General features: G+C 45.7%; 1 protein-coding gene across 5 annotated transcripts in view; it reads left to right on the top strand.

The window, feature by feature from the left end:
• LOC122940917 (glutamine-rich protein 2-like) overlaps window positions 1-19,644 on the top strand; it is a 72,920-nt gene that overhangs the window by 46,959 nt on the left and 6,317 nt on the right. For all 5 annotated transcript variants that reach the window (XM_044297845.1, XM_044297843.1, XM_044297844.1 and 2 more), the window contains exons 3-13: window positions 993-1,097; window positions 1,823-1,912; window positions 5,443-5,505; window positions 6,198-6,666; window positions 6,975-7,057; window positions 10,071-10,171; window positions 10,267-10,381; window positions 14,245-14,577; window positions 17,374-17,496; window positions 17,672-17,746; window positions 19,309-19,473. In XM_044297845.1, the coding sequence (XP_044153780.1) occupies window positions 996-1,097; window positions 1,823-1,912; window positions 5,443-5,505; window positions 6,198-6,666; window positions 6,975-7,057; window positions 10,071-10,171; window positions 10,267-10,381; window positions 14,245-14,577; window positions 17,374-17,496; window positions 17,672-17,746; window positions 19,309-19,473 (1,719 nt within the window). In that variant the 5' untranslated portion in view covers window positions 993-995. The remainder of the gene's footprint in view (window positions 1-992; window positions 1,098-1,822; window positions 1,913-5,442; window positions 5,506-6,197; window positions 6,667-6,974; window positions 7,058-10,070; window positions 10,172-10,266; window positions 10,382-14,244; window positions 14,578-17,373; window positions 17,497-17,671; window positions 17,747-19,308; window positions 19,474-19,644) is intronic.

The raw sequence follows: 19,644 nt of genomic DNA, 5'->3' as shown, positions 1-19,644 counted from the left end.
TGCTCTGCACACTCTCCTTCACACCATCATCAAGCACTTACACATCCAGGATGTTAGCGTCCAGCTCCCTGTGTTCACCGGACAGTACCCACCACCGCCACCAGGGGGAGTCCTGGAGAAGAGGATCCTGCACCTAGAGAAACAGCTGGAGGTTCTGAACAACTTGCCCTCTGGATTAGATCTGATTGCAAGGAGCACATCTGGCCAGCAGGGCGGGAGCAGCCCTGTGGAGGACATGTGGCAGATGATGAAGCTGAAGAGCAGGCTGGAGGTGAATGAGGAAGGAGTGTGTAAGGTGAGGAGCAGTCCCTGATCAGGTCCTGGAGGTGACAGTGCAGACCAGTAGGTGCCATTTCCAGTGCCCTCCATCACTGTGGTAGTCTGCAGGGCACTGGTGTGTCAGGGGGCAGCAGTCAGGCTGTTTTTGCCCTTCTGGAAATTGTCTTCAGGGAAGATTTATTTCACTGTGTGGACACTGATTTACTAATCTAACAGTGAACCCATTAGAGCACTATAATCGGAATGGGAACTATCTAAATACCCAGGTGAAGGCAGAGTGGTTTGTCAGTGCCTTCTGGCACTTAGGACCTGGGGCACGTGCCCTGCCTACCTCCACATCCCCTTAGTAATACAATCAGTACATAAAATTGACTGGAAATACTCTAATACTCTGGATACGGTTGCATTGTATATAGCTATCCCAGATTCTATCCAAGTGCATCAGTAATGAGTCGCTACATTCAGGTGATCTAAAGGTGTGTTCTCATGACGTTGTTGTGCCTCAGTATTTGCCACATGGCGAAGACCACAATTTTAAAAAAAAACAAACGGCAATTCTAAGGATTTAATGAATATCACTAACGCAGCAAATTGCAGTGAAAACATACATGCCTTTTGTAGTTGGGTTTTTGCTCCACATCAGAAACCATTGTGCAGCTGCCCTGTGTGAGTACTCTCTGCCCTCATCCCTATGTTCCCTCTTGTGATTTCAGGCTATGACAGTGCTGCAGGACCTCATGCTGGAGATCAACACCCTGAAAGAGTCACAGCGGGGGGTACAAGACCAGATCCAGAAACTGCCCGACACTGCAGGGGTGGTAAGTGGCACAGAGTAACCGCACTGCAGAGGAGACATTAGTTAAGGTATAATGCACAGGACTGTATTCGTTTTGCGGACAGCAAATCGCACATACGCAAAATATGGATGCGGTCCGTGTGCCGTCTGCATTTATTTTTGCGGACTCATTGACTTCAGTGGGTCCGTGGTCTGTATTTTGCAGAATGGACATATCCTATACTTGGCCGCAAAATGTGGACCACAGACCTATTGAAGTCAATGTGCTCGCAATAAATGTGAATGCAACATGGACAGTATCTGTATTTCGTGGATCCGCAATTTCCAGTCTGCAAAATACATACGGTCGTGTGCATGGTGCCTAACAGTAAAGCGAGGAGGGGCATAAACTTTCCATCAATACACATAACCTAAAACTCTAACATAGTGATCCATAACCTACTACAACATACCGAATTCAGCCTGTTCTTACGCCATGCTGTGAAGTGATGATGGTCCTTAAATCATTAAAGCTCAGAGACACTTCCCTTTGTCCTCGCTACAATCCATGCAGGTCATTTATATTGGTCTGAAACAGAAAAGCCATCATACTGCAGAACAAGACCATTTGCTGGTTTCTCATACCCACCAAGATATAGTTCTCCTACATAAGGTTTAGAAACTGTGTAGGACTCAAAATGATGATGTTTCTGTGGGGTTCATGTCTATAGATAAATGTGTTCAGTTTATTCTGATGTCTGTACCTAGGGGAACCTGAGTCAGGTGCAGCTGAAGACAGAGACAGAAAAAGACATAGAAAGCTTACAAACAGAGCTCGAACTGTTGAAGGCTCGTCTGGTAAGTAGAGAGGTGAAAGACATCTAACTGGCTTATCTACTGTAAGGTTTGCACTATTTAGGAACGCCATACTCATTTATACCTTCTATACTGTATTTCTTGTGATGGCGGAAAAACCTTCCTAATTTCTCAGAGAGATACCTGAGATGTTGGCCTTCCAAGAGAGCCTTGTACCCAATGCCATGATGCCACTACTCATTAGTAGATGCCCAAATCTGGAGACACCACACAGGATCACTGATAGTTCTGTCTGTTTCTGGAGTGCCTTATACCAGGGCTGTTTTCTACTTGGGCCTTTCCAGCCAAACATGGTGATTCCTGGGTCTAATGGTCAAAGTATGTGCCAAAAATGAAAATACACCAGTATTATGTTAAAATACCCAGAACATTAGATGATTATGTCATTAAGTACAGGATGGGTACATCCAAAGAAAGGTGTGTGCAGAAATGCCTCCCCAACTTCACCTAATCTACAAGCTCCAAACTGACAGACACCATGCTTTAGCTTCTCCTCTACCAGATCCCCACCCTTCTTTGTCACATAGATAAATCATTGCTTCTTCTCACCCAAGTTCTACTCTACCATGACCTTATTACTGCTGTAACCTTCTATATAATCTACCAGTGCTGTTCCTTGCAGCTTACTACTGTTTTTTACAAGATATATCACTTAAAAAAAAAAAAGGGGTTTTCCAGTGCTGTCTCCATCTTTCGGTCCCCGTACTGTCTACATCCTGCTGGCTATGGGCATGGTCACATCACTGCGGAAGCCAGTCATTGGAGCGCTGCATGTGACCACTGACCATGCCCATAGCCAGTCAGATGTAAACGGTGCCGGAACCAAAAGATGGAGATAACGCAGAGGACCAGAGCGACAGAGAACTGGTAAGTATGATTCTTCTGTTTCAGGGGGCAGGCTGAGTGCACTTGCTCAGCACTCAGTGTATTATTACTGGGAAACCCCTTTCAGTGATCTTTTCAGTTTTTTCATGGGTGTGTATGCTGGAGCATGGCACTGCATGGGTTCCATTAATGGCAGATACACTGAATTTGGGGTTGGCTTTGCGCGCCTTGTGGCGAATTGTGTACAGTGCATTCAGAAAGTCTTCTGACCCTTTTACTTTTTCGCAGTTTGTTCTATTGTAGCATTTTCATGTTAGAATAAAAAAATCAGTTTTCCCCATCATTCTGCACTCAGTACCACTTAATGACAAAGTGATTAATATATTTGATAATCTATTGGAAAGGAAAAACTATAGTCTTGCATTGACATTGACTGTAGAAGTATTTAGACCCTTTACTCAGGACTTAGTTGAAGCACCTTTGGCAGCGATTACAGCCTCCAGTCTTCTTGGGGATGATGCCACAGGGTTTGTACACCTGAATTTGGGGATTTTCGGCCATTCTTCTCTGCAGTTCCTCTCAAGCTCTGTCAGGTTGAACAGGAACTGTTGGTCGACTGCCATTTTCAGGTCTCTCCAGAGATGTTCGATCGGGTTCAAGTCAGGGCTCTGGCTGGGCCACTCAGTTCCTGTTCCTAAGCCACTCCTGTATTGTCTCGGCCATGAGCAAAGGGTCATTGTCTTGTTGGAAGGTGAACCTTTGGTCTAGTCCAGGGATGGGCAAACTGCGGCTCTCCAGGTGTTGTAAAACTACAAATCCCATCATGCCCAGTCTGCCTACAGCTATCAGCCTACAGCAGGGCATCATGGGATTTGTAGTTTTACAATAGCTGGAGAGCCGCAGTTTGCCTATCCCTGGTCTAGTCTAAAAAACACAGCATGTTGCTCCCACCACCATGCTTTGCTGTAGGGAAGGTATTGGGCAGGTAATGAGTGCCTGGTTTCCTCCAAAATGACACTTAGAATTGAGGCCAAAAAGTTCAATCTTGGTTTCATCAGACTAGAGCAGTGTTTCCCAACCAGTGTGCCTCCAGCTGTTGCAAAACTACAACTCCCAGCATGCCCGGACAGCCTTTGGTTGTGCGGGCATGCTGGGAGTTGTAGTTTTGCAACAGCTGGAGGCACACTGGTTGGGAAACACTGGACTAGAGAATCTTGTTTCTTACAGTCTGAGAGTCCTTTAAATACTTTTTCGCAGAATCAAGGTGGCCTTTCATGTGTCTTTCACTAGGGAGAGGCTCCTTTCTGGCAACTCTACCATAAAGCTCAGATTGGAGGAATGCTGCAGTGATCATCAATCTTCTGGAAGTTTTTTCCATCTGCAGACAGGATCTTTAGAGCTCATCCAGAGTGACCATTGGGTTCTTGGTCACCTCTCTTACCAAGAGCCTTCTCCTTCAGTTACTAAGTTTGGTGGGGCGCCCAGCTATAGGAAGAGTCATGGTTGTTCCAAACTTCTTCCATTTAAGAATTATGGAGGCCACTTTCAGTGCAGCAGAATATTTTTTTGTACCCTTCTCCCACACAATCCTGTCTGAGCTCTACAGGCAGTTTTTTCCTCCTCATAGCTTGGCTCTGATATGCATTGTCAGCTGTGAGACCCATGTCTTTCCAAATCATGTCCAATCAACTGAATTTACCACAGGTGGCTCCAATCAAGGTGTAGATACATATCATAGATGATCAAGAGAAATGGGGGGCCCCTCACAGCTAAATTTCAACTGTTATAGCAAAGGATTTGAACTTACTGCTTATGTCCATGTGAAATTTTAGTTCCCCCTTTTTAATACATTTGCAAAACGTCTAAAATTCAGTTTTCACTTTCTCATTATGGGGTGCAGATTGGGCTGATCAAGGCCGCAACATAACAGAATGTGAAACAACTGAAAGGGTCTGACAGTGTGGCAGGTTTCATAGTACTGACAGGTAGCTGCCTGGTCTGTGAGAGAGATGTTGTGTCCAGCCAGTTGTTCCAAGATCCTGTTGCCTCAACCAACCCCTGGCTGTGACTTGTTTGCGAGTGCCATGTCTGGAAAGAGTCCTTCACCAGAGATGTCTATGGAAGCATGCTCAACCTGCGGCCTTCCAGCTGTTGCAAAACTACAACTCCCAGCATGCCCGAACAGCTATCAGCCTACAGCAGGGCATTGTTGGAGTTGTAGTTTTACAACACCGGGAGGGCCGCAGGTTGAGCATGCCTGCATTAGAGCATTATAACCTGAACGGGGACTATCTAAATACCCAGGTGAAGGCAGAGTGGTTTGACCGTGCCTTCTGGCACTTAGGACCTGGGGCACGTGCCCTGCCTACCTCCACACCCCCTTAGGGGGTTTCTGTACTCACTGATTGACCACTATCTCTGTATGAACAGTCATACAAGGATGGCCTACTGGACTCCTAAGCATGGAAAGAGCAGAGATATCAATGAATAATATACAAATTATACTGACGTTTTTATTTATTTATATATGTCTATATCAATCTGCTCAGCTCCTCCTGCTCTATAACATGCTGCCTGCAGATTGGGCTGCACTTTCCATATTGGATTTGAGTGTAATGTTGCTGGATGTAGGACATCACTTCTTTTATTTGTTCAAACATTTCTTTCTTCTTCATATCTTCCTGTAGAAAATTCTAGAAGAGAAGTTGGAAGTATTGTATGAGATTTTGGCAAGACGTCCGGAAACCCAGGTAACCAGTGTGGATGAGGGAACGACCCCCACTCCCTGTAACATGTTGTATTGCCAAATATCACATTCATGATTCACATGTGTAAAATAGAAGCAGGACAATTCACAATATGTCTCCACATAAACTGTATTTGCTCGAGGATTTACTTAGATCTTCTTTTATGAGTTGAGATTGGCATGACAGATGTAAAATGCTGTTTGTTCAGTCAGGAACATGTCTTCGTCTTCTCTCATTTGGTCCTCAAGGTGTGGTGGATCATAGGATGAGAAAGGGTTATTCCCATCTAATAAAGCAGTGGGATTTTTCGAGGACATGCCATCATTTTGTGATCGGTGGAGGTCCCACCTAAGGGCCACACACAGCTCTGGCCTAGGCTGCATCCCCTTATGTTTTCCTGCACAGCAGCGCTCTCAGTCACCCGCCTGTGCAGGGCCCCCTTCACTTGAATATAGCCTTTAACCCCTTCAGGACCAGGTGATTTTCCTTTTTTGCATTTTTGTTTTTCACTCCTTGCCTTCCCAGAGCCATAACTTTTTTTATTTTTTTGTTCATGTAGCCATATGTGGGCTTGTTTTTTTTGGGGGACAAGTTGTACTTTGACCTTTTTGTACCTCGAATCTATGAGGTCGAGGCAGGACTGAGAGATTATACAATGATCGTCTCATTCTTCTGTAACTTTCCTCATGTCTTAGGATGCCCAGACGCCATATTCTTTACCCCCTGGTGACATCATCAATCCTATGTCTGGACCTGCACAAGTTACTGAGATCTCAATTTCTAATGGAACCATATTGACCACTTCTCAAACTACACTGTCTCAGACTACACTGTCTCAGACTCAAGGATCCAGCCAGGCTGAAGAATCTGCCCTTCCTGTGGAGACCACACATGGTGTGAAAGCGGGTACATTGGAGGAAACTCAAGGACAGATGCATGAAACAGACCCAACTTACCCAGAGTCCTCCATGGCCCAGAGTACTGGGATTAACCCTTCTATTACTAGCATGGATACCACGCTTGCTCCTGGGTCACTTGAAGTGACCCCTGTTCTTCCGGCTGGAGCTACATCTACGGAGCATGCAATGCTTTCTACGAGAGTGGATGCACTGGAGAGAGACAAGGCCGACCGCTCCGAACTTGGACTTTTGCAGAAAAATTCAGGTAATGCTTGTCCAGCACATTACTGCAAACATCCAATGTAAGAAGTGGTCTCAAAGTGCAAGAGAAACAAGCCTGTTAGCAAAGTGATTTATCCAATGAATGTGGGATAGATTATCATTAGTCATGTCTTCGATGGCCACCACGTGACATAAATAGCAGCAAGTCATACAGCTATCTATGGCACCATATTTGTATATAGTATATCAGGCATATTTTTTAGCACTGTGATATTTGGCCAAGTTTTGCAGGACTTGTGGTTGCGTAATCTTACCCTGCTTGCATACAAGTGACATCCTTCCTCCTTCTAGATGACCTTGCTAAGACTGTACCTGACCTACAGGAGAAACTGAACTGCCTGAATAAAGAGATGCAAGACCTGAGAGAAGATAGGGTGAGAGAGCAGATAGTCTGACACATGCGAATACCGTGGTGTTTTTTCTTTTTTTTTTTTTTACATAAGGCTCTACAGATGTACCCGGGGAAGCACAAGCAGGAAAGCAGTTGCTAATTTAACTGTATTCTTTCTATAATAACAGAAATCTCTGCATTTCACTCCTTGATCATAATGTACATACAAGAAAATTCCCCCTGTCCCAGCAACAGCACGTGATGTGATCAATACCCATATTTTACAGTGCATTCGGAAAGTCTTCAGACTTTTTCACATTTTGCTATGTTGTGGTCTTGTGCTAAAATTTTTTTAAATAAATTCATGTCCCCCCCCCCCCCCGTGCCCCGACCATCATTCTGCACTCAATATCCCATAATGTGAAAGTTATAACAGAATGGTAGAAAAATCTTTGATCATTTATTGAAAAGGAAAAAATAAAAACTTGCATTGACATAAGTATTCAGCCCCTTTACTCAGGACTTGAGTTGAAGCCCCTTTGACAGAGATTACAGCCTCCAGTCTTCTTGGAGATCATGCCACAAGTTCTACACCTGGATTTGGGGATTTTTTGCCATTCTTCTCTGCAGTTCCTCTCAAGCTCTGTCAGGTTGGATGGGGATCGTCAGTGGACATGTTCGATTAGGTTCAATCGATTGGGCTCTGGCTGGACCACTCAAGGACATTGACAGAGTTGTCCCTAAGCCACTCCTGTGTTGTCTTGGTTGTGTGCTTAGGGTCATTGTTTTGTTGGAAGGTGAACCTTCTGTCCAGTCTGAGGTCCAGAGCACTCTGGATCAGGTTTTCATTAAGAATATCTCTGTACTTTGCTCCATTCAGCTTTCCCTCAATCCTAACCAGTCCCAGCTGCTGAAAAACAGCTCCACAGGTGACTCCAGTCAAAGTGTAGAAACATCTCAAAGGTGATCAAGAGAAATTGGAAGCCCCTAGAGCAGGGATGGCCAACCTGAGCCTCTCCAGATATTGCAAAACTACAACTCCCAGCATGCCCGGACTGCCAACCGCTATCAGCCTACAGCAGGGCATTGTGGGAATTGTAGTTTTACAACAGCTGGAGAGCCACAGGTTGGCCATGCCTGCCCTAGAGCTAAAGGGTCTGATTACTTATGTCCATGTTGTTTAGTTTTTCCTTTTTAATACATTTTCAAAATTTTGAAAATTTTGTTTTCCTTTTTTATCAAGGGAGATTAACTGCAGAATGAAGGGGAAAACTTTTTTTTATTTTAGCACAAGGTCGCAACATAACAAAATGTGAAAAAATGAAAGGGTCTGAAGACTTTTTGAATGCACTGTATATGGACAGACAGTCCAAGGGTCGTTGGCGAACCCCATTACTATCTGCTTATATTGCCTTTACAGACAATAGGGGGATTTATCATCAGGGGAATTTTTAAAGTCAGTTTTGCAGGAGTCCGCTTTACTGTAATTTGCACCAAATGTATCAAATGTTGCAAAATCTAACATCTCTGTCTTTTACTGAACTAAGGCCTGTTTCCCACTTGCATTGTTCTTTTCCGGTATTGAGATCCGGCAGAGGATCTCAAAGCCGGAAAGAAAACGGTTCCATTTAGTCCTAATGCATTTTGAATAGAAAGAAATCTGCATCAGGATGTCTTCAGTTCCGTCAGCAAGCTGCGGTTTTGTGTTCGGTAATAGAAACGGAACAAACTGGATCAGTCACTAAAAAAAACGTATGTCAATGGTGACTTATCAGTTTTTTTAGGATCCTAAAAAACCGGATCCATCACCCATTGACTTTCAATGTATTTAGTGACTGATCTGGTTTGTTCCATTTGGATTTCACACAACCGTCTTCTCTCATTTAGTCCCCAAGGTGTGGTGGATCATAGGATGAGAAAGGCTTATTCCCATCTAATAAAGCAGTGGGATTTTTCTAGGACATGCCATCACTTTGTAATTGGTGGAGGTCCCACCTCGGGGAGTGTAAGGGGCCACACACAGCTCTGGCCTAGGCTGCGCCCCCTTATGTTTTCCTGCACAGCAGCGCTCTCAGTCACCCGCCTGTGCAGGGCCCCCTTCACGTGAATATAGCCTTTAACCCCTTCAGGACCAGGTGATTTTCCTTTTTTGCATTTTTGTTTTTCACTCCTGGCCTTCCCAGAGCCATAACTTTATTTTTATTTTTTATAGATCATACGAGTGTATTACTGTACAGCGGCGGAGGCATGAAGCCTGCGCTTGTGCATTCAGCAGGACGGGTTTTCACGGACCGTGGTCCGTGAAAATCCACGTATGTGGGAGTGAGGCCTAATTCAGCAGGAGGTGTAGACCAGTATGTGGTATTTTGGTACTTTTAATATTGCCTGTCTCCACCATAGAAATGAGTTGTATTAGGGCGTCTGTACATGTAGTGGTCTGTGCCATGCTGTTAAAAAAATTCACAGAAAAACCACATTGTGTCCAGGTGGTTCACCTGTACAAATCAGTACAGAAAATCTGCAGCATTTCTACAATATAAGAAGCCTGCTACGGATCTGAAAGTCTGCAGGGTTCATGTGGAATTTTACCGCTACATGTGCATGGGGTTTGCAAAACCTCTGTCCAGATGTATTGCACCATTATATGCTGTAGAATAGCCCTATGAAGGGTGAAAGCACACAATCGGCAGCCACACACAACTGAAACCCCACACATATGCATTGACCAATGACCACACAATATCAATTGCAATAGCACAGTTTTAGTAACAAAATGATCTGGCCATGGAGTGGCTAAGAAGTGTCCACAGTGTGGCTTGATCCACATGACCATGCAAGCTACGGTGGTATTCAACTAACTCGTTACAAACTGATAGTTTTTTCACCGTTCAATGAAACCTGCAAAACCGGGCGGCCATTAAACCAAATAGTAAAGCAGTCAGTTTGGAATAAGTTAGATGATCACTGCCTCGGCTTGCATGGTCACACAGTTCAAGCCACATCTCAGCCGCTGCATCGGTTCATTTGATGTTTGACTTCTCTTTTGTTGCTTTCAGCTGGAGCAACTGCAGAGAGCACTGGACCCAATACTAACACAACAAATTGACCAGAAGTTGGAGGACACCAACCAGATCAATCAGCAGTTAGGCCACCTCAGGTAAGCATGGAGAATGGGGGTAAAGTCTGGAGGTTAGAGTGGCCAAAAGAGACATAAGAAAACAGTTTCCTGTGAATATCCCTTTGTTCTCCAAGTGCCACCATCCAAGACATTGAAAAAGAACTGAAGGAACTGCGTGATAGGCAGGAGCAGGAAAAGGCCACCATGGAGCAGTCAGTGGCTGATACATCTCTACAACTACAAGATCAGGTTAGAAAATGGCCGAAAATATGCACCAAGATGCATAGCACATCAAATACTGCACTGCTAAAGCTTAAGATGATATATTTGGTATAATAGGACAAAATGTTTAACCGCCTTATTAATAGCATGTGTACGGTACCATGGAGGTGCATGTGGTTAGTCCCATCCACTTGGTTGCTGGGTAGCATGAACCTCTTGAGGACTCTTGTCTCCAAAGGAACTGCAATGTTAACTATCTAGAGGGGGTGAAATGGCCACAGGGTCATGAAAGGGTGTGGAAGAGAAGCAAACACCAGAGGCAACCCCAGCAGTTAGATCTTTGCAAAAGGGGCCCCTCTCTCTTATGTATGACACTGATCATGAGGTAATGCTAAGCAGGATACAGAGGTGTCCACGTTCCCTTAGCTTGAATATAGATTAGAACTTGAATTTCTCATGAAACCAATTCAATACAATATGACATGCTAAGAAAATCTTGAAAGGCTGCAATTCAAGATTTTCCCAATTACTGGGTGGCCGCACATAGACATGCGGGATAGAGCTCTTGTGACACAATATCAGAAATCTTGTTGTGGCCTATGGTGTGGCAAACATATCAGGACAACAGGAAAGGTAAGAATGGGCATATCTGCTAACCAATAACACATAAAAGGCTATAAAGACCATTGCCCTACTTTTTTTTAATTTTCATTTCCTCCTTACATGCAAAACATTCTCAATCATATCCATTAAAATCTCTTACCATTTTGCTGGTGTAGAGTCCGTGGCAAAACCGACCGTGCTGCTGAACCTGACATATAGCCGACAGCACGCTCTCTCTGCTCTCCCCCTCCCTTCTCCCACTGTTAGGCCTCTTTCACACGGGCGTCATGTTTTTGGCCCGGAAAGGATGCGGGTGCGTCGCTGGAAAATGCGCGATTTTTCAATGCGAGTGCAAAACATTATAATGCGTTTTGCACGCGCGTGAGAAAAATCGGCATGTTTGGTACCTGTGTAGACTGTATTATTATCCCTTATAACATGGTTATAAGGGAAAATAATAGCATTCTTAATACAGAATGCATAGTACAATAGTGCTGGAGGGGTTAAAAAATATAAAAAATAATTTAACGCACCTTAATCCACTTGTTTGCGCAGCCGGCATCTCTTCTGTCTTCTTCTTTGAGGAATAGGACCTTTGATCACGTCACTGCGCTCATCACATGGTCCATCACATGATCTTTTACCATGGTGACGGATCATGTGACGGACCATGTGATAAGCGTAGTGACGTCACCACAGGTCCTTTTCCTACTGCACAGCAAAGATGAAGACAGAAGAGAAGCCGGGCTGCGCGAACAAGTGGATTTAGGTGAGTTAAATTATTTTTTCTATTTTTTAACCCCTCCAGCGCTATTGTACTATGCATTCTGTATTAAGAATGCTATTATTTTCCCTCATAAAGGGAAAATAATAATGATCGGGTCCCCATCCCGATCGTCTCCTAGCAACCGTGCGTGAAAATAGCACCGCATCCGCACTTACTTGTGGATGCTTGCGATTTTCACGCAGCCCCATTCATTTCTATGGGGCCTGCGTTGCGTGGAAAAGGCACAAAGAGAAACATACTGCGATTTTCTCGCAACGCACAAGTGATGAGTGAAGATCACCGCTCATCTGCACAGCCCCATAGAAATGAATGGGTCTGGATTCAGTGCGGGTGCAATACGTTCCCCTCACGCATTGCACCCGCGCGGAAAAATCGTCCGTCTGAAAAGAGGCCTTACAGATAGCAACTTGGAGGGGAGAGGAGGTTATATACTGCAGATGTGGAGAGGGGGAAATCATCCAAGTTTTCAGTGAGGACAAATCATACAGGCTGTAGACAAGGTGGAAAGTACGGGGGGAAGTGAGTGACATTTATCAATGTACACAGAAAGAAGAGAACCTATGGCAGACTGTGGAAGGTGGGAGTCATCCAGCACAAGGGAGAGCAATCCACCATGTGCTGTAGAAGCATGTGTTACTGGAAGAGACCCTTCTACATGAGAAAATATGAAAATAACAAGGGGGTGGGGGAGGGGTGTCTGTAAATCTAGGAAGCTTAGAAAGGTCCTGGTTCTCTCTAAGTAGACCAGCGATGTATGGAGACTTAGTGCCACTAGGTCTCCCTAAAAAGAGCCAGTACCCTGCCTGAGCTGCATCCAAGGCATCACAGCCGTAATCTTACTCTGTACTGATGATGGGCAAACACCCCAAAACAACGTGTTTACCCCCCTTCTTTGCCAGGCCAGTGTTTCAGTTTTTTGGGAAATTAGCCTATATAACTGCAAATAAATATTTAATTTCTGAGCCAACCTACCTGTATCTGATATTATTTTTCAACAGACTCATTAGACCTTTCGTTTGTGCCATTAGATGACGGGTCCAATGTTAAAAAATATTGAAGGAAAAACCGTGAAAATTATGAAAAATGTTTTTTATGAAAAAAGAGGAAAAAATTTGTGTGTAGTCTGCTATACTATTGCTAACACTAATAACTATACAGTAGCTATAACATTTTAATTTTTTATTTGACTTTTTATATATTTTTTATTTTAATTTTTTTTACTTTTTTTTTTTTTTTTTTCAAGGAAAAAAAATAATGAATTAACCCCCTTCTTGCCACTGTTCGGTCTGGAAGGGGTTAATTCGCAGACCGCAGTTAACTTTTCAACCAGCAGGGCTCACGCTGTCATCATCTGTAGCCCCACAGGGAGTTGGCAGATCCTAATGTAAATACATGGCAGGTTACTGATAACAGCTTGGCGCCTTGACAGATAAAGGGTTCCTGTCACCACTTTTTTCACTATTAAGCAGGCTGACATGATACATGTGCAAATGTCACCTGAATTTAACTCTGCATTTCTTTTTTTTTTCAGTGTGCCCCCGTTTTTGTGCAATTATAACTTTTATTATTTGCTAATTTGCCTCTAGGAGCGGGGGGCGGGGAGGCTCCGTTCTCCCAGCTCATGTCACGCCCTTCTACTCTTGATTGACAGGGCCAGGCCAGTGTTGGTCTCCTCCTGCCGGCCTTGTCTGCCGGAAAAATCTCGCTCCTGTACCGTCCCGTTCACTATTTGGCTCAGGGGCAGTGAGGGAAGGACGTTCGCCGGCTGCCGGTTTCCTCACTGCACCTGCGCCAAATACTGAATTGGACGGCGCAGGCGTGAGATTTCCCCGGCAGACAGGGCCGGCAGGAGGAGACCTACGCTGGCCTGGCCCTGTCAATCAAGATTAGAAGGGCATGGAAAGAGGTGGGAGAACGGAGCCTCTAGGAGCAGGTGCAACGCCCCCCCTGCTCCTAGAGGCTAATTAGCATATAATAAAAGTTATAATTGCACAAAAACGGAGGCACACTGAAAAAAAAGGATAGCAGAGTTAAATTCAGGTGACATTTGCACATGTATAATGTCAGCCTGTTTAATAGTGAAAAGTGTGGTGACAGAAACCCTTTAAAAAGTCAGACTTTGACTCATAGGGAGCCACTTCCAAAAGCTGGCGCTAGCGAGACGGTTTCCCTTTCTCTTGGAGATACTTCTTTGTATATTATTTTCCAATGGCGCATCACCACTAAGTCTACACATATACAGCTGGCCTCCTTGAAAAGAGTCAGCACCCTGCCTAAAGTGTGACGTGAGGAGAATCGGGTCAGATTCCTAGAGGTCACTGTCAGCCATGTGAGAAGCCTTCACCACAAGCGGCGTCTGTACAGTAGACATGGCGGTGGAGTAACTACATCTTTAAGAATAGCACATATTGGTACATAGACTGCAGATTTCATAGCAGGGCAGGATGACCACTGTGTCATATTCTTGAACTGTCCATTTACACGTTTCTTTATCCCACAGTTAGACATGCTTCGTGGGATCTTGACGACTATGGCGTCTTCCTCATCCACTCTTCTAGCCATGAGTATCCCCAAGGATTCTGACAGCAGTACGCCAGTATCGACTACAGAGGCTGAACTCCCAGCACAGGGTGCCATGCCATCTCCCGATACCACCACAACATCTGAGGAGCGTCTTACATGTCCAGCTTGCACCATTGACATAGGGAAGAAAGTCAGCCAACTAGTCAGCCAGTATGAACATCTGCAGAAAGTGGTGACAGATTATACATCTAGAGAGGGAGACGGTAAAGACCTACAGGAGGGCAGGAAGGCATCTGATCCTTCCATTCAGGTAACTACGTGGCTATAGGAGTTTTCTTATCAATGCAATCCCTGTCTATATGGATGCTATAAGGGGGGCCTTGCTGGATGCACACTGTACACAGATTGCTTTCAATCACATTAAAGGGGGTGTCTGCTTTGGACAATCCTTACTTGTTTGAAATGTCCTTTGACAAAACACAGACCACAAAGTGTCCCTCTACTCTGACCCCCCAGATCACAAAGTGTCCCTCTACTCTGACCCCCAGATCACAGTGTCCTTTTACTCTGACCCCCCCCCCCCCCCAGATCAAAAAGTGTCCCTCTACTCTGACCCCCCGGATCACAAAGTGTCCCCCCCAGATCAGTGTCCCTCTACTCTGACCCCCCAGATCACAAAGTGTCCCTCTACTCTGACCCCCCAGATCACAAAGTGTCCCCCCCAGATCACAGTGTCCCTCTACTCTGACCCCTCCAGATCACAAAGTGTCCCTCTACTCTGACCCCCCAGATCACAAAGTGTCCCTCTACTCTGACCCCCCAGATCACAAAGTGTCCCTCTACTCTGACCCCCCAGATCACAAAGTGTTCCTGTACTCTGACCCCCCAGATCACAAAGTGTCCCCCCCAGATCACAGTGTCCCTCTACTCTGACCCCCCAGATTACAAAGTGTCCCTCTATTCTGACCCCTCCAGATCACAAAGTGTCCCTCTACTCTGACCCCTCCAGATCACAAAGTGTCCCTCTACTCTGACCCCTCCAGATCACAAAGTGTCCCTCTACTCTGACCCCTCCAGATCACAAAGTGTCCCTCTACTCTGACCCCCCCAGATCACAAAGTGTCCCTCTACTCTGACCCCCCAGATCACAAAGTGTCCCTCTACTCTGACCCCCCAGATCACAAAGTGTCCCCCCCAGATCACAGTGTCCCTTTACTCTGACCCCCCCAGATCACAAAGTGTCCACCCCGGATCACAAAGTGTCCCTTTACTCTGACCCCCCGGATCGCAAAGTGTTCCTGTACTCTGACCCCCCAGATCACAAAGTGTCCCCCCCAGATCACAGTGTCCCTTTACTCTGACCCCCCAGATCACAAAGTGTCCCTCTACTCTGACCCCCCAGATCACAAAGTGTCCCTCTACCCTGACCACCCAGATCACAAAGTGTCCCTTTACTCTGACCCCCCAGATCACAAAGTGTCCCTCTACTCTGACCCCCCAGATCACAAAGTGTTCCTGTACTCTGACCCCCCAGATCACAAAGTGTCCCTCAACTCTGAACCCCCAGATCACAGTTTCCCCCCAGATCAGTGTCCCTTTACTCTGACCCCCCAGATCACAGTGTCCCTCTACTCTGCCCCCCCCAGATTACAAAGTGTCCCTCTACTCTGACCCCCCTAGATCACAGTGTCCCCCCCCCCCGATCACAGTGTCCCTCCACTCTGACCCCCCAGATCACAAAGTGTTCCTCTACTCTGACCCCCCAGATCACAAAGTATCCTTCTACTCTGACCCCCCAGAATTAGCTGTAATCTGGGGAAACCTGGCATGAAGGGGCACTGGTGTTTTAGACACCGATCTTAATAAAGTCCTAAACTGGCGGTGGATCCTCTGAAGTTATAAAGAGCCGCTGGCCATCTTCCGAGCTGTCTTACATTTAGAACTATTTCTACACCTGAAACAGGCGTAGAAAATGGTAAATGACACTGGCCTACCGGCCGATCCCGCCCACCCACCCCCACTATTTTAGACCTAGCGTGAGCGGGGAGAAGTAGAATATAACAGCGCAACTAACTGTTGCGCTGCCATCTGTGCCTTAGAGGGGTTGTCCGGGATTGGGGACATTACTCTAATAGTACAAGTGTGGCATACACATTACATACAAGCAGGTAGTACCTTTGGCACAGATTTCTGCAGTCCCGTTTTCATCTTTGAAATTCCTGGCCGGAAGTTACTGTTTTCTTCTCCTCAGTGACGTACCGGGTCCCTTGCAGGCAAGCAAAGCTTCCTCTTCCGCTGCTCAGGGAGCCTGGTGACGTCACTGGCAGCAAATGAATCGAGGTGAATATGGATGAGGGGCGGAGTTACAGCGGCTGGCCGACATCCCGCTAAGCCCCGCCCCTTAACCACCAGCTCAGCTCCGCCCCTTGACAACCCACTCAGCCCCGCCCCTCCAGTGGTGAGCTGCAGAATGAATTGAGATGAATATTGATGAGGGGGCGGAGTTACAGCGGAGCAGAGAGACAGCTGTAACTACCTGATGCTGCGCTGCCCCAGGACCCACAGGGCAGTGCAGCCGGAAGTCAGGTAAAGATAAACAGATATATAAACAATGAGTGGGGGACCGTTGGAGCCACATAGAAGTGGCAAAAATAGCTGAAAATGTATGGAGGCCTTTACTTAGCTGTACATTGTGAGTAAACGTGTTTTTAAAAAAAACATTTGGTCCCGGACAACCCCTTTAAATATGCCAAATATAGACGTATTTCAGTATAATAAATGACCCCCTAAGTGTATAATTGCCCTGCAGCGCCGGCATAATGCTGCACAGGACAGGTCCTCCAGGGTGAAAGACTCTCTTTGTAATTTGTCTCCACTATTGCCATGAGATAAGGATCCTAAACCGAGGCACATCCCCTATTATTCCTTAATATGAAATATGGAAATTGGTTCTCCAGACTGGACAACTCTTAGATCCACTGAGGAACTACAGTCTCCATACTTGTAGTGCACTGGTTGAATTTGAGCTCTGGACTTCACATTTGCAAGGCCACATTCGCTCTTCTTTTTTCGCAGTCCTTTTTAACTCTTCAATTTCCACTTCTAGGACACAGAAGTAATTGGTTACATCACGAACACCATGGTCCAGCTCCAGGAGGAATGTGAGCAACTGACCCAGACCACCAGAACTCTAATACAGGACCATGAACAAAAGCAGCAGCACATTGATGTGAGAAAGACGGGCGGGCCATATTATTTCTTTAGTTTTCCTTAAACCTTTCATGTATCCTCCAGTCTTCATCTCTTCTACGTTCGTCTGATTAATTGTCTCATTTCTCTCTTGTGAGCAGAACCCGTATTTACATGTCTCTCTTCTTACAATGCCACTGTGTTTCTTCTTGCAGATCCTTTACCAGGCAGTGGGCAAACTGGAGAACAAGAAAGCCGACAAAGAGCTGATTGGGCTGGAGATTGATGTGGTGAGTATGAAGTCGATGTAACATCAGATATGTTCCCCTTTATACAATCCTATTATCTACTGAAGGAGCTCTTCAGTCTTGAGTTATGATAAGTGTCCAAACACTTAAGATGAATGCTGACTGAACCCTTTTTTTACAAGACTGGCGGCCATCTAATGTATATAGAGGAATTCTGTCTCTCCGCTGAAGGGGAAAAAAGATTCAGGCAAGTTGAATTTCAGCATGCTTGATCCTCTTGTTCTCACCGAAGAAGCTACCGCCAAAGGTGTCCGTCAGCTCTCTACTACCTACCTCTTATTAAAGACACATGCATGCTCAGCTGAGTAAAGTGTGCATTAGTTTTAGGCCGAATAAGTGTCCATCTGACAGTTTTCTGAAGTTTATGGCCAGTGCCAGCCTAAGGTAACTGGAGAAAAAAATGGGTGATTTATTTTGGGTGCTACACCCCTGGAGGTCAGAGAGACATGGCCTCTCTCGCTCCTTGCAGGACGTACTCCACAATTCTCCCGCACTTCAGTGGGGCAGAGTCTCAGCTCAGATGACGCAAGATCAATTAGTGATGGCAAAATAAAGTGTTTTTAAGATCTTTGACACACCACAACAGCTTCGGCCAACTTGTAGTAGATAGGATGCTGTTCATGAGACCAGAAATGGTATGCAGTGGCCCGGGTGGACTGAGTGTAGGATGGGAGTGGTTGTTATGGCCTGGAGGGTGGTTTTGGTACTCACATTGGCAATCCTTTCTTCCCTCGGGGCACTCCCTTGTGATGGGGCCCCTTACTGGTGGTGGTTGAGTTGCCTTTGATATTAGGTGTTGGTCTGGGTGCAAGGCAGGAGGGCATGTGCAATGGCTGGGGAATGGTGAAGGCAGTAACCAAGCCAAGTTGGTATTAATAAATAAATCTCTCAACCTAATAGGATGAGCCAAGGTATCAAAGGGGTTATCCAATCCCTATAATGACCCCCAGAATGCTGGGGGCCCCTCCTCTAAAGCATACTTACCTGCTTCCGGGCACACATGTCCCTCCGGATCCCTGCACGGCCGCTGCTGCATCTCCCCATGACCAACCTCCTTGCGTCACCCGCAATGCTCCCGGTCACCGTCGCCGCCTACTACTATTGGCTGCTCCCCCCGTCGCCAGATGTTTTGATCAGTGCGATAGGGAGATGCAACGGCGGCCATGCAGGGATCCGGAGGGACTCGGGTGTCGGGAGCAGGTAATTATGATCTAGAGGAGAGGCCCAAGCATTCTGGAGGTCATCATAGGGATTGTATAACTCCTTTAACACTTAACTGTCCATACAGTGCTTTACTGTAAATAACAACATTTAAATTAACCCTTTGCAGTAGCCATGTTCTGGGGTACTGCACCAACAGATGAGAGACTATATAGTATTAACTATTATGGCAGATGTGAAAAACTCCAGATACTGCCCAAAGGCCACACGACATGACATCAGTAAACCTGAATACTATAGTCGCAGCACATTTAGAGGATGCCGTCCTTCTCCACTTCTGTTTGCATCTGATGATCTGTAACCTTTCACCTTTATCTGGACAGAAAGCAGACAAGAGTGCGCTGGAAAGTAAAGTGAGCCGCACACAATTTGATGCCACCACAGAACATCTGAGCAGAATGATACAGGAGCTGCTTGGCAAAATGAGCGCCCAGGAGCAAGACTGGCAGAAACTACTGGAGAAAATCAGTCTGGAGATGGAGAATAAAGTGAGCAGGGTCATGTAAATATTAGATTCAGTCCAACACAGTCCTCATGGTCCTGATTCTCCATGAATGGTAGCACTGTAGAGGAGCTGTATTCCAAGTATTAGCTCGTATTCTTGTCTATGATCATACTGGTTATTCCATATGAAAGCACAAAGACCAGGTTGAGTTCAG

Source organism: Bufo gargarizans, chromosome 6, assembly GCF_014858855.1.
Source record: "Bufo gargarizans isolate SCDJY-AF-19 chromosome 6, ASM1485885v1, whole genome shotgun sequence".
Classification (NCBI taxonomy): Eukaryota; Metazoa; Chordata; class Amphibia; order Anura; family Bufonidae; genus Bufo; species Bufo gargarizans.
The sequence above is the reverse complement of the archived record's forward strand: the minus strand, read 5'-3'. Positions and strand labels throughout refer to the sequence as shown.